This window comes from Neophocaena asiaeorientalis, unplaced genomic scaffold (genome assembly GCF_003031525.2).
Source record: "Neophocaena asiaeorientalis asiaeorientalis breed wild unplaced genomic scaffold, Neophocaena_asiaeorientalis_V1.1 scaffold46, whole genome shotgun sequence".
Taxonomy (NCBI): Eukaryota; Metazoa; Chordata; class Mammalia; order Artiodactyla; family Phocoenidae; genus Neophocaena; species Neophocaena asiaeorientalis.
The window spans coordinates 379,528-394,606 of NW_020175393.1; the positions used below are offsets into that span (position 1 = coordinate 379,528).

At 36.2% G+C, this 15,079-nt stretch overlaps 1 protein-coding gene across 1 annotated transcript in view; it reads right to left on the reverse strand.

The window, feature by feature from the left end:
- Positions 1–15,079, reverse strand: part of MLIP (muscular LMNA interacting protein) — a 112,120-nt gene that overhangs the window by 53,275 nt on the left and 43,766 nt on the right. The window contains 4 exon segments of the mRNA XM_024766048.1: positions 1,924–1,968; positions 14,320–14,379; positions 14,495–14,578; positions 14,662–14,727. Of these exon segments, the coding sequence (XP_024621816.1) occupies positions 1,924–1,968; positions 14,320–14,379; positions 14,495–14,578; positions 14,662–14,727 (255 nt within the window).

Below are 15,079 nucleotides of genomic sequence, written 5' to 3' on the forward strand. Positions count from 1 at the left end.
CAAATGCTCTCACAAAGTTTGCGGCAAATGTTAACCTCCTTTAATCAAGTCGGATAACTGACAGAAGAACAATGTGACATAACCTCTAACTATGGAGATTGAAGCAGCCCCTCCAGAATTGTTTCCATTGTTATCAAATTATCCACCTCCAGGAGGTGTGGGAGGAGGCATCAGCTCTCTGTACCTCATTATAAATGAGTCTAAATCAGATGCACTTAGGTGCAAATTAGGAGTAGATGAGAAAGGAAGGTGAGAGTAAAGAATATTCTAGCTACTTTTCTTGGGTCTGCCTCTTGTAGAATGTCTCAGTCCCAAAAAAATAGAAGCATTTTTAGGGACTTTCTTTTCTTATATCCAACTGAAGAATCAAGGAACTCAGCTAAATCATGGTGCATCTAGTCTTTCCAAGATAAGGAGAGGGAAGAGAAGGGGGGAGACATGGATGAAGGGAAAAACTAAGGAAAAAGAGAGGGAAAAAAGGGGAGAACCATTATTTATTGAATCATTTCTATGTGTCAGACTACAGTAAGGGCTTTTCATATGTTAACAGTTATAAATCTTACATCAACTAAATATTAGTATCTCAATTTTATAGATGAAAAAAATTAAGGCATAGAGAGGTTAAGTGACTTTCCAGGATTCATTAACAAGCAGCAACACTGTGATTAAAACTTGGGTATAGCCCGCTAACTGCCTCCACTCTTTTAAGTATTACTCCAAATGACTTCCAGTAATAACAGAAAATAACAGTGAAGGCTTCTAGAAAATGTTCTAAGTAGTGTTCCTATCCATACCTTCCAAACATTATTTTCTGAATGTGATGAAGCTCAGTAACTTCACCCAATTTATTATCTGCCTTAGGGAGGTTCTAAAGAAGGCAGAAATGTATAAATTGCAAAGAAGATACGTCACAAAATTTATATTTACTAATTATTGACTCTGAATGATGATGATGATGAAAACTACATAGTAGAAAATATGAAGTATAAACTAAAGGGAATAGTTTACTGGTTTGTTTTAAACTAAAAGCTAAACACTTGCTTATGAGACAATCTTGCTTATACTAGAATATGTTGGGTCAGAAGCAGAAGTTGGCCACATGATGGATTATTAGGTAAATAAAGAATAGGAATGGGATGAGGCTATGTGTGTGAGTGTGCATCTAGGATGTTTGGAGCCAGATCTCCACAATTAATTGAATCAAGTGTGTGAGTCTATACCTACGTACCCATTATTACTATATTTTTGCTCATAGGTGGAAATCGATTTATTTGAAAATTTAAATGAAAGAAAGCAACAAACTAGTCCAAATCAAATAAATTGGCAATCCCATTAGAAACAGACAAATCTTAATGTTTCAGCTATGTGAGTTGACTCTTTCATAATAAGCATGATAAACCATTACAGAAATGAAAATGTCATCTAAGCCTTGATAATTAGAAAGACAGAAAGCAGGTGTTAGAATTCTGTTTGATTCAGCCAAACTAATCAAATGAGACCTCACTTAAGAAGGAATTTATTCAATAAACTTACCTGACATAATGTGATTTTCCACCTCTGGGCCAATCATACCATCCTACCCCTTCCATTTATGAAAAATTCAACTAATTCAATTTAAATGACTATATAATTGAGTTTCCTCCAAAGCATGCACATGCACCCATTAAAAAAGCAGTATGGGGCTTCCCTGGTGGCGCAGTGGTTGAGAGTCCACCTGCCGATGCAGGGGAAACAGGTTCGTGCCCCGGTCCAGGAAGATCCCACATGCCGCGGAGCGGCTGGGCCTGTAAGCCATGGCCGCTGAGCCTGCAAGTCTGGAGCTGTGCTCCACAACGGGAGCGACCACAACAGTGAGAGGCCTGTGTACCGCAAAAAAAATAAAATAAAATAAAAAGCAGTATGTATAATTATGAAGGGACTTACATATTTGGTTTCTCGGCCAGCTGCTCTTGGAAGAGTTGTAGGCATCTGTATGAAAATAAAAACAATTACATTACTGAAGTAATCAAGAAAATGTTAAAAGATTCAACTTCTGGGATAAATATGTTCACCTTTTTTTTCCTATTAAGACTTTCTAACCATTGCTCCCTCTTTTCTTTACAAAACCCCCTGTCCCTTTGAAAATTATTTCATTAAACACTATCACTTTATTGTTTTTTTCATTGCTGTTATTGATCAGCTTTCTAGGAAGTTTTATCTTATTTATTGATGATGTTCATTCATGGATCATAATAGTTCCTTATGTAATTTTGGCAATTTCAAAATTCACACATAAGTCTCTATCCCCTCAATTCTTTGAGCTGCTCAACTCCAAAGATACTCTTATCCACTCCTTTTCAATCATCCGCTGCCAGGACCATCCCTAGATGTCACCTTCACAAATAAAATGGAAAACTTTTGAAATTTCATTTTCACATCCTCCTCTTAGAACTCTACTTCTCATCTACCATCTTCATTTCTCAAATATCCCAAAACAACATTTCTTCAGCCTCACTGAGACTTCCAAATCAATGAGACTTCCCAGCTCCATTATGGCTTTACTGCCTCTCTCATTACATGTTTCATATTCTCAGCCATTTTAATAGTACCTTAATTTATCTTGCTTCCTTCTCTCCTTGTGACAAACTCACAAAAACTAACAACAACAACAAAAACCTGGATGGACCGTATCATATATTTTCTCTAAATTTGTACTGGAGATGCAAAACATGGCTGAGGAAACTCTCTCAATTAAGCTAACTGATTTCATTAAAAATTATGAAATAATATTGTACATCAACTATATTTCAATAAAAAATAAGAAATTAGCTATGGATACATGCAAGTACACTTGGGTTGCAGGGAGGAATAGACTACAAAGGAGCACAAGGAAACTTTTTCTTTTGATGGAAGTTTTATATCTTGGATGTGGTGGAGGTTACACAACTCTATGCTTTGTCAAAACTCATAGAACTGTATACTAAAAAGGAAAATTTTACAGTAGGTAAATTATACCTCAATAAACCTGACTTTTAAAACAGAACTATATAAGCTATAGTAAAGAACTGAACATAGAGACTGAAGAATATAGTAGATACTGAACAGATTCTTGAACTGGAGTATCAGATTGACGAATCCTCTTAGAGGCATTAGGAAGCAATAAATTAAGATAATATTTAAAGATTAAGAGATATAGAATACAGAAGCAAAAGTGACAAAATCAGTCTAGTAAGAGTCCTAGGAGGAAAGAAGTGTTTGAAAAAAAATAATGACTAAAACTATCTTAAATGTAAGGGGGGAAAAAAGAGTGAAAACTTCAGATGAAAGGTCAAAGAGATACATAAGAGAAAAACAAAGCACATTTAGACACATAATAGGAAAAATCAGTAACATCATAGATAAATATAAAATTCTAAAAGATCACAGTGCCACTCTGTAAATGATCACTCTGTAGCAGAGGAGTAAATATCATGCTGACAAAATACTTCACAAGTTATGTTGTTGAAAAAAAAAGAACCTAGGGCAAAAACTGCTGAAAAGAGGGGACCTATAATTTTACATCCAGCAAAACCATAATTTAAAAGATGGGAGGGCAGAGTCAAGATGACAGTGTGGGAAGATGTGGAGTTCGTGTCTCCCCACAATTAGGATACGTGCTGGACACTGGTGGGGGACCTCGATGCCCAAGGAAATGAGAGGAGCCCCCAAGCGAACTGGTAGGATGTGGGGGGACTGAGGGGGAAGGAGAAGTGGAGGCCAGACAAGATGGGTGGCCCTGAGGGGTGGCTGAGAGAGGGGAGGGGTTCCCAAGTGGAGGGACACTCAGGGGCTTGGACTGGGGGGAGTGCACCCAGAGTTTCCCCTGCCCAATAGGCTGGGGAAGTCTGCCTGGCTCTTGGGCCATGTCCTAAGCATTCAGAGTCACCCTCTGGGCTACGTTGGTCCTGGGGGCATAGGATGGAGGCTGGGGGGAGAACAAGAGAGGCAGGAGGGAGAGACCTTCCAGGACCAGAGGAGAAGGAGAGGCACAGAGGGCATTTGCCTTGCCTACTTGAGCCTGAGAAGCCTGCTGGGCTCCCAGGTGGGGCCCCTGCTCTCTGAGACCAGAGGTAGGAGGCACACCTGGGCCCCTTCTGTTCCATTAAGCCTAAGCCCCACCCTCCATACCTCCCAGGGCCTTTGCCAGCCCTGTGGGTCTTAAGCATAGATCCCACCCACTGCTCAAACCCCACCCTTGCTTAGGACATGCCTTCCACAGCCAAGGCCATTTCCACCTTTTTGGATTTTTTCTCCTCCTCTTTCTTACTATTGTGGTTCTGTTTTGCCTTCTGGTTGTTGTTTCATCTATATTTTTATCTTTATATTCTTTCTAACATATCTGTTAGTTTCCTAGTCTAATTTTATTTTTTACTTTGTTATTGTTCTTTTTTTTTCTTTTTCTGCTGCCCTGCACAGCTTGTGGGATATTGGTTCACAAGCCGGGAGTCAGGCCAAAGGTCCTGTGATGGGAGATCTGAGTCCAAACCACTGAACTAACAGAGAACCTCAGACCCCAAGGAATATTCATCGGAGTAATGTCCCAGAGGTCATCATCTTGGCACTAAGACGCAGCTATACCCAACAGCCTACAAACTCCAGTGTTGGAAGCCTCAGTCCAAACAACCAGTAAGATAGGAACACAATCCTACTCATCAAAAAAAAAAAAAAAATGAGAAGGCAAAAAATATGTCACAGATGAAGAAGCAAGGCAAAAACCTACAAGACCAAATAAATGAAGAGGAAATTGGCAATCTACCTGAAAAAGAATTCAGAGTAATGATAGTACAGATGATCCAGAATCTCGGAAATAGAATGGAAGCATGGATTTGGAAAATACAAGAAATGTTTAACAAAGGTCTGAAGAACTAAAGAACAAACAAACAGAGATGAACAATACAATAACTAAAATGAAAAATATACTAGAAGGAATCAATAACAGAATAACTGAGGCAGAGGAATGAGTAAGTGAGCTGGAAGACAAAATGGTGGAAATAACTGCCAAGAAGCAGAATAAAGAAAAACGAATGAAAATAATTGAAGACAAGCTCAGAGACCTCTGAGACAACACTAATCACACCAACATTCAAATTATAGGGGTCACAGAAGAAGAAGAGAAAAAGAAGGGGTCTGAGAAATTATTTGAAAAGATTATAGTGGAAAACTTCCCACTATAATCCTTTCCCATGGAAAAGGAAAGTCACCCAAGCCCAGGAAGCACAGAGTTCCCTACAAGATAAACTGTATGAGAAACACATGAAGATGCACATTAATCAGAAAAACAAAAATTAAATTCAAACTAAAAATATTAAAAGCAGCAAGAGAAAAACAAAAAATAACATACAAAGGAATCCCCATAAGGTTATCCGCTGATTTTTTAGCAGAAACTCTTCAGGCTAAAAGGGAGTGGCAGGTTATACTTAAAGTGATGAAAGAGAAAAATCTACAACCGTGATTACTCTATCCAGCAAGGATCTCATTCAGATTCCACAGAGAAATCAAAAGCTTTTCAGACAAGCAAAAGCTAAGAGAATTCAGCACCACCAAACCAGCTTTACAACAAATGCTAAAGAAACTTCTCTAGGCGGGAAACACAAGAGAAGAAAAAGACCCACAAAAACAAACCAAAAGTGATTAAGAAAATGGTAATAAACATACATATCAACAATAACCTTGAATGTAAATGGCGTAAATGCCCCAACCAAAAGACACAGACTGGCTGAATGGATACAAAAACAAGACCCGTATATATGTTGTCTACAAGACACCCACTTCATATCTAGGGACACATACAGACTAAAAGTGAGGGGTTGTAAAAAGACACTCCATGCAAATGGAAATCAAAAGAAAGCTGGAGTAGCAATACTCATATCAGATAAAATAGACTTTAAAGAGATACAAGAGATAAGGAAGGAAACTACATAATGTTCAAGGGATCAATTCAGAAAGAAGATATAACAATTGTAAATGTTTATACACCCAACATAGGAGCACCTCAATACATAAGGCAAATGCTAACAACCATGAATTGGGAAATCGACAGTAACACAACAATAGTAGGGGACTTTAACACCCCACTTACACCAATGGACAGATTATCCAAACAGAACATAAATAAGGAAACAAAAGCTTTAAATAACACAATAGACCAGATAGATTTAACTGATATTTATTTAACATTCCACCTGAGAGTGGCAGAATAAACTTTCTTATCAAGTGCACACAGAACATTCTTCAGGATAGATCACATCTGGGGTCAAAAATCAAGCCTCAGGGCTTCCCTGGTGGCGCAATGGTTGAGAGTCTGCCTGCCGATGCAGGGGACGCAGGTTCGTACCCCAGTCCGGGAGGATCCCACATGCCGCAGAGCGGCTGGGCCCGTGAGCCATGGCCGCTGAGCCTGCACGTCCAGAGCCTGTGCCCCACAATGGGAGAGGCCACAACAGTGAGAGGTCCACATACCACAGATAAGTAAATAAATAAATAAAATAAAAATAAAAAATAAAAAATATCAAGCCTCAGAAAATTTAAGAAAACTGAAATCATATCAAACATCTTTTCTGATGACAACACTATGAAACTGGAAAACAATTACAGGAAAAAAAACTGTAAAAAACACAAATACATGGAGGCTAAACAGTGCACTACTAATACTAAAATGGGAGAGGCCACAACAGTGAGAGGTCCACATACCACAGATAAGTAAATAAATAAATAAAATAAAAATAGAAAATAAAAAATATCAAGTCTCAGAAAATTTAAGAAAACTGAAATCATATCAAACATCTTTTCTGATGACAACACTATGAAACTGGAAAACAATTACAGGAAAAAAAACTGTAAAAAACACAAATACATGGAGGCTAAACAGTGCACTACTAATACTAAATAAGCAAGAGATCACTGAAGAAATTAAAGAAGAAATTTAAAAAATATATAGAAACAAAATGACAATGGAAACACGATGATGCAAAACCTATGGCACTCAGCAAAAGCAGTTCTAAGAGGGAAGTTTATAGCAATTCAATCTCACCTCAAGAAACAAGAAAAATCTCAGATAAACAATCTAACACCACCCCTAAAGCAACTAGAGAAAGAAGAACAAAGAAAACCCAAACTCAGTAGAAGGAAAGAAATCATAAGGAACAGAGCAGAAATAAATGAAATAGAAATGAAGAAAACAATAGCAAAGATCAATAGAACTAAAAACTGGCTCTTTGAGAAGATAAACAAAATCGATAAACCCTTAGCCAAACTCATCAAGAAAAAAAGGGAGTGGATGCAAATCAATAAAATTAGAAATGAAAAAGGAGGAATCACAACTGACACCAGAGAAATACAAAGAATTATAAGAGACTGCTACAAACAACTATATGCCAATAAAATGGACAACTATGAAGAAATGGAAAATTTTTTGGAAAGGTACAATTTTCCAAGACTGAACCAGGAAGGGTTAGAAAATATAAACAGACATATCACAAGGAATGAAATTGAAACTGTAATTAAAAATCTTCCAATAAACAAAAGTCCAGGTCCAGATAGCTTCACAGATGAATTCTATCAAACATTTAGAGAACAGCTAACACCTATCCTTCTCAAACTCTTCCAAAAAAGTGCAGAGTGAGGAACACTCCCACATTCATTTTACAAAGTCACCATCACCCTGATACAAAAACCAGAAAAGATATCACACACAAAAAATTATAGACCAATATCACTGATGAACATAGATGCAAAAATCCTCAACAAGATACTAGCAAACAGAATCCAACAACATATTAAAAGGATCATACACCATGATCAAGTGGGATTTATCCCAGGGATGCAAGGATTCTTCAATATATGCAAATCAATCAATGTAATACACCATATTAACGAATTGAAGGAGAAAAACCATATGATCACCTCAATAGATGCAGAAAAACCTTTTGACAAAATTCAACACCCATTTATGACAAAAATCTCTACAGAAAATTGGGATAGAGGAAACCTACCTCAATATAATAAAGGTCATTTATGACAAACCCACATTAAACCACATACTCAATGGAGAAAAATTGAAAGCATTTCCTCTAAGATCAGGAACAAGACAAGGATGTCCACTTTCACCACTCCTATTCAACATAGTTTTGGAAGTCCTAGCCACAACAATCAGAGAAGAAAAACAAATAAAAGGAATACAAATTGGAAAAGAAGAAATAAAACTCTCACTGTTTGCAGAAGACATGATACTATACATAGAAAATCCTAAAGATGCCACCAGAAAACTACTAGAACTAATCAATGAATTTGGTAAGGTGCAAGATACAAAATTAATGCACAGAAATCTTTGGTCTTCCTATACACTAACAATGAAAAATCAAAAAGAGAAATTAAGGAAACAATCCCATCTACCACTGAAACAAAAAGAATAAAATACCTAGGAATAAACCTGCCTAAGGAGGCGAAAGACTTGTACTCAGAAAACTATAAAACACTGATGAAAGAAATCAAAGATGACATAAACAGTTGGAGAAATATGCCATGTTCTTGGATTGGACAAATCAATATTGTGAAAATGACTATACTACCCAAAGCAATCTACAGATTTAGTGCAATCCTTATCAAACTACCAATGGCATTCTTCACAGAATTAGAACACAAAATGTTGCAATTCATATGGAAACACAAAAGACCACAAATAGCCAAAGCAATCTTGAGAAAGAAAAACGGAGCTGAAGGAATCAGGCTCTCCAACTTCAAAATATATTACAAAGCTACAGTAATCAAGACAGTATGGTACTGGCACAAAAACAGAAATATAGATCAATGGTAAAGGATAGAAAGCCCAGAGATAAACCCACACACATACAGTCACTTAATTTATGACAAAGGAGCAAGAACATACAATGGAGAAAAGAAACCCTCTTCAATAAGTGGTGCTAGGAAAACTGGACAGCTATATGTGAAAGAATGAAATTAGAACACTAACTAACACCGTACCTAAAAATAAACTCTAAATAGATTAAAGACCTAAATGTAATACTGGACACTATAAAACTCTTAGAGGAAAACATAGGAAAAACACTCTTTGACATAAACCACAGCAAGATATTTTTGGACCCAACTCTTAGATTAATAAAAACAAAATAGAAAACAAAATAGTAAACAAAAATAAACACATGGGACCTAATTAAGCTTAAAACTTTTGCACAGCAAAGGAAAACATAAACCAGATGAAAAGACAACCCTCAGAATGGGAGAAAATATTTGCAAACGAATCAATGGACAAAGGATTAATCTCGAAAATATACGAAAAGCTCATGGAGCTCAATATCAGAAAAACAAACAATCCAATTTAAAAATGGGCAGAAGGCCTAAATAGACATTTCACCAAAGAAGACATACAGCTGGCCAAGAAGCACATGAAAAGATGCTCAACATCACTAATTATAGTCACATGCCACAAATACTGAAGCCCATCTGCCTAGAGCCCATGCTCTGCAACAAGACAAGCCACTGCAACAAGGAGACCACGCACTGAAACAAAGAGTAGCCCCCACTCACCAAACTACAGAAAACCTGCGTGCAGCAATGAAGACCCAATGCGGCCAAAAATAAATAAATTAAATAAATAATTTTTAAAATTCTTAAATAAAAGAGACATACCACAATGTTCATTGCAGCACTATTTATAATAACCAGGACATGGAACCAACCTAAATGTCCACCCACAGATGAATAGATAAAGAACATGTGGCACATATATACAATGGAATATTACTCACGATAAAAAGAAATGAAGTTGAGTTATTTGTAATGAGGTAGATGGACCTACAGTCTGTCACAGAGAGTAAAGTAAGTCAGAAAGAAAAAAACAAATACCATATGCTAACGCATATATATGGAATCTAAAATTTTTTAAAATGATACTGATGAACCTAGTGGCAGGGCAGGAATAAAGCCTTAGACATAGAAGAGAATGGACTTGAGGACATGGTGGGTGGGGGAGGGAGAAGCTGGAGCAAAGTGAGAGTAGCATCAACATATATACATTACCAAATGTAAAATAGCTAGCTAGTGGGAAGCAGTAGCATAGCCCAGGGAAATCAGCTCTGTGCTTTGCGACAACCTAGAGGGGTGGGATAGGGAAGGTGGGAGGGAGGCTCAAGAGGGAGGGGATATGGGGATACATATATGCATATGGCTGATTCACTTTGTTGTACAACAGAGACTAACACAGTATTGTGAAGCAATTATACTCCAATAAAGATCTATTAAAAAATAAATAAATAAATTTAACTAAAAATAAATAAAAGAAAGGGCAAAATAATGATAATCTCAGGAACACAGGCAATAGAATCAATACAAAAAGACCTTATTGAATACAACCAAGAGGTCAACAAGAAGAAAAATAAATCCAGGAGAAAGCTATGAATGTGTAAGAAATAAGGATCTAAATAAAGTATGTGTCTAAATAAAGAAGAAATCAAGAAAAATATAACCATATAAAATTCAGATCTAGAAGTCCAAAAACTACTAACAAACTACGTCTACATACATATGCATAGATAGATAGACAGATAGATCTTGATTAAAAACAACAGGAAAGTGAAAAATCCTGTGGTACTTAAGTTTAGAAAAAGATATATGTAAGCTTTAAAATTGATAGGAAAATAAGCATAATTATTGCCTTTAATAATTTAGAGGTAAATATGAAAAGTAACAAAAAAGCAAAGTAAAATTTTCAAACCAGTAAATATCAAAATATCCAAAGGAAAGCAGGAAAGTCAAAAAAGAAAACAATTCAAGTAGCAAATATAAAATAAGATGGGAGATATTAGTCCTAATATAAGAAGAATTACAGTAATTGCTAATGGCTTAAGGTCCCAGATAAACAGAATTTCAGATCAAATATAAAAGTGATATCCAGAAATATGTTGTCTTGAAGAAAATAAGATGAGTGTACAAAAAGATAAAAAAATAAAGTAATAGAAAATAGTAAAAAAAATAATAGTAGAAAAAAGTAATAAAAGATACATCTAGGAAAACATGAATTAAAAATTACATATATGTTATGTATCAATATATAAGGTCACAATTTTCATATGAGACTAAAAAGAACAGCCTCAGGTTCACAAGGACTTTATAGGCTAATAAAGGCTAGAAAAATCAAAATGATGAGAATAAACACATAAGCAATAGCAATATAGTTTCAAAATCAAAGTCAAATCTTATGAACACTTCTCTAGCCTTATTTGTTCTTTTTCTTGGCAACAATCACCACGATCACACTCTCTTAAACACTGTGCTCTTGTAGCTTCCATGTTACCACACTGCTCTGAGCACAATAGACTTTCATTCTCCTTGATTGGACCTGCAATATTTTGTTCCTGGGAGCTCCGTACCGGGTGTCCACAGCATCGACGTACCAGTCATTCCCTGATCTCTCGTACCAGCTCCAGCCACACAGGTTAAGGCCCCCCTGACACACATCTTGAACTTACCTTATCCAAATAAACATAACCCTCTTCCCTCTACCACACTGAGCCTCCTTCACGTTTGTCTACCGTCGAGGCAAAGAGCAGGAGCTCTTCCACGATTCTCTTCTCCTTCTCTGCACACATCCAAACCCAAGCAAGGCTGCAATATCTCTTTCATACTCAGTGCTTCTCTGCAGCTCCTCTGCACCAGGCCACCATCATGGTTCCTCTGACCTTGGTAGCCTCATCACAGCAGCCATCAACCAGCTTTCTCAATGGTTTCATATTATCCCCCCCATATTTTTATATCTTCCCATTTTCCCTGGAATCCAAACTTCATGGCATGGCATGTAAGTATCCTCGCCGTCCCTACACCCCTTTCTCACCTCATTTCACACTGTTCACCATACTGCAACCACACTGGCCTTCTTCATGCACACTAAGCTCTTTCCTGCCAGGATATTTGCACGTGCTTAATCCTCTTCCTGAAAGCCATTCTCCCTGATCTTTCTATGACTGGCTTTTTTTCCCTCATGGTCTCAGTTTGAATCCTACTTTCAGATCGTTATATCCAAAGTACACCTCTCAGTGTGGAGAAAAAGGAACCCCCCCTACCTTGTTGGTGGGAATGTAAATTGGTACAGCTACTATGGAGAACAGTATGGCGGTTCCTTAAAAAACTAAAAATAGAACCACCATATGATCCTGCAATCCCACTCCTGGGCTTATATCCAGAAAAAACTCCAATTTGAAAAGATACATGCACCCCAATGTTCATTGCAGCACTATTTACAATAGTCAAGACATGGAAGCAACCTAAATGTCTGTTGACAGATGCATGGATAAAGAAGATGTGGTACATATAGACAATGGAATATTACTCAGCCATAAAAAATAATGAAACAATGCCATTTGCAGCAACATGGATGGACCTAACAATTATCATACTAACTGATGTAAGTCAGACAAAGACAAATACCGTATGATATCACTTTATATGTGGAATCTAAAAAAAAACAAGTACAAATGAACTTATTTACAAAACAGAACAGACCCACAGACATAGAAAACAAATTTATGGTTACCAAAGGGGAAAGGGGGTGTGGGGAGGGGTACATTAGGAAGCTGGGATTAACATATACATACTCCTGTATATAAAATAGATAAACAACAAGGCTCTACTGTATAGCATAGGGAACTATACTCAATATTTTGTAATAACCTATAAGGGAAAAGAGTCTGAAAAAGAATACATATATGTATATTTGTATAACTGAATCACTGTGCTGTAACCTGAAACTAACACTACATTGTAAATCTACTTCAATTGAAAAAAAGAAATACGCCTCTCCGATTACTCTGCCTTGTTCACACTTATCACCATAGTACCTCACAGTGCCAAGCCCATAGTAAGTACTAATAAATATTTGTTAAATGAAAAATTGCCTTAAATTGAATGGCCTAGAATAATGTATCTTTAACACTATAAGCGTTAAATATTTGTTAAATAAATCAATAATACAGGTTATTACTCACATGTTACTTAAGTCTTATTCCTATTACATTTAATGTAATATAGGATATTTTTATATGTTCAACAAATGAAATGAGAAAAAAATACATTTAAAATTTATATAGTCTCTGGCAAATCAAACTTTTCTATCTTTAGATTAAAAGACTTAAAGAATATACAAAATAGGTTACAAATAGAGAAGCTATAGCTATCCATTTGCAGGTTCTCTCTACTAAAATATAATAATACTGACAATGAGTGATTACCTGGCTTCTACATCATTATTAAAGGATATTTGTCTATAATGTTCCAATTGAAAATTAGAAATACTGTTTTAGTTATAGGCAATTCTGTACATTTAAAATCTACTTTAAACACAACTTTGTAAATCAACTCTAATAAAAATTTTTAAATAAGTAAAATTCAATAAAATCTACTTTATACATACAATGTCCAATTTTGAAAAAGAATATGCAAAAAGTATTTATACTAATTCCAAGAGAGAAAATAAGACTGACCAAAAAAACCTAACAACTATCAATAAAAGAAAAACCACAATCATTTTGAAATTTGGGTAAGTAGATCTGTACAAAGCATTCAAAAAAAAAATAAGTTGGAGAAATGTAATATTTTATCCCAACAAATGAAAAAGACTACATGATAAGAAAGGAGTACTTAACTATTCAATTATAACAATGCTTTAGTAGTTCTCAAATGATCTAAAATATCCAGGATTCTGTCCCTCTGAGTCAACGAACAATGAAATAAATTCAGTTAACCAAAAGAAAAGAATTCCAGAAATAATACCAGTGTGAAAGCTCTAAGACTAACACTACTTTAGTCTACCTCATTTTCAGTTTCTACAAGTGTAAGGGCTCTGAATTACATAAGGACTGAAGCTATGATTTGGGATGAGAATAAGTCACAAATTCTACATACATTTCTATATCCTAAATGCCAACATATAACAACACAGTCTAATACTTTGGCTTTCAAACTGTTTTGAACTTGACCTACAGTTAGAAATAGATTTTACTGCAACCTATATACACATGCCTATACCTGTACATGTAAATGAATTGAAATAAATGTCAACAATACCTACTCACTGCTTGGAATAATACAGTCTGATTGATAGTTTACATTCTTATTATTCTATTTTAATATGCTGTTTGCTAACAACAAATAAACAAACAAAAAACAAAAAAAACACAATGCTAGTTGCTATCCACTAATTTCCCAAATCACTACTGGGCCTTGACCTGCAGTTTAAAAATCATTAATATTTCTATATTATGGTTCAGTAAATTATATTAAATACATACATACTTTCATTGTGTCAGAACCCAAAAATGTCTGTAGGGAACTTGAAGGAGAATCAGAAGAATGCTAGAAAAAAAAAAAAAAAAGGACAAGCTTATGATGCATCCATCCTAGCCAAGCAGAGGAAATGAAGTGAAGCAAAGCAAAGGTTTGAATTGCACGGTCTAGTCTAAGGCATTACCATAGACAAGGAATCCTGTAAGACCTTATCAATGGTAGCACAGAGCTCTTCAGTTTGCTGCCTGAGCTGTTCAGGGAAACACAACTGGAAGAATTGAAACCAGGTACTGGGTTAGCAATGAGTTTCGGGATTGCATTTCAAAAGCAGAGGTGATCTGAAGCCATTACCTCCAGAGGTGGATCTAATGTGTTGTCCTTGGAGATGCTCTCTGTCTTGGCTGGTTCGTCTAGTGCCTAGTGATAATAAATGAAATAGTTCTCATGTGAGGATTTTAGTCAAATATACATGTAGTAAAGTCTGAATTCAAAGAAAGCCCTGTATGTCTCAATGTTTCCAAGAAGAAATATCTTTGAAACATTTGATGAGCTATTCTCTGACCTGGAGGCATTGCCCACAACTGCCTACTTTCTCCTGTGGAACTAGTATCTCCAATATAAGGAGTCTCGTAGTTTTTGTGGGCACGAGCCCCATTGGCTTTTGTAGCTAGGTATTTTGGGGGCTTGTCCCTTGGGTGGGAGCCTTAAAAGCTGGGACATTAGATGTACAGCCTACAACCTCAGGGCAAAATTGGGAGCTGGGGTTTCC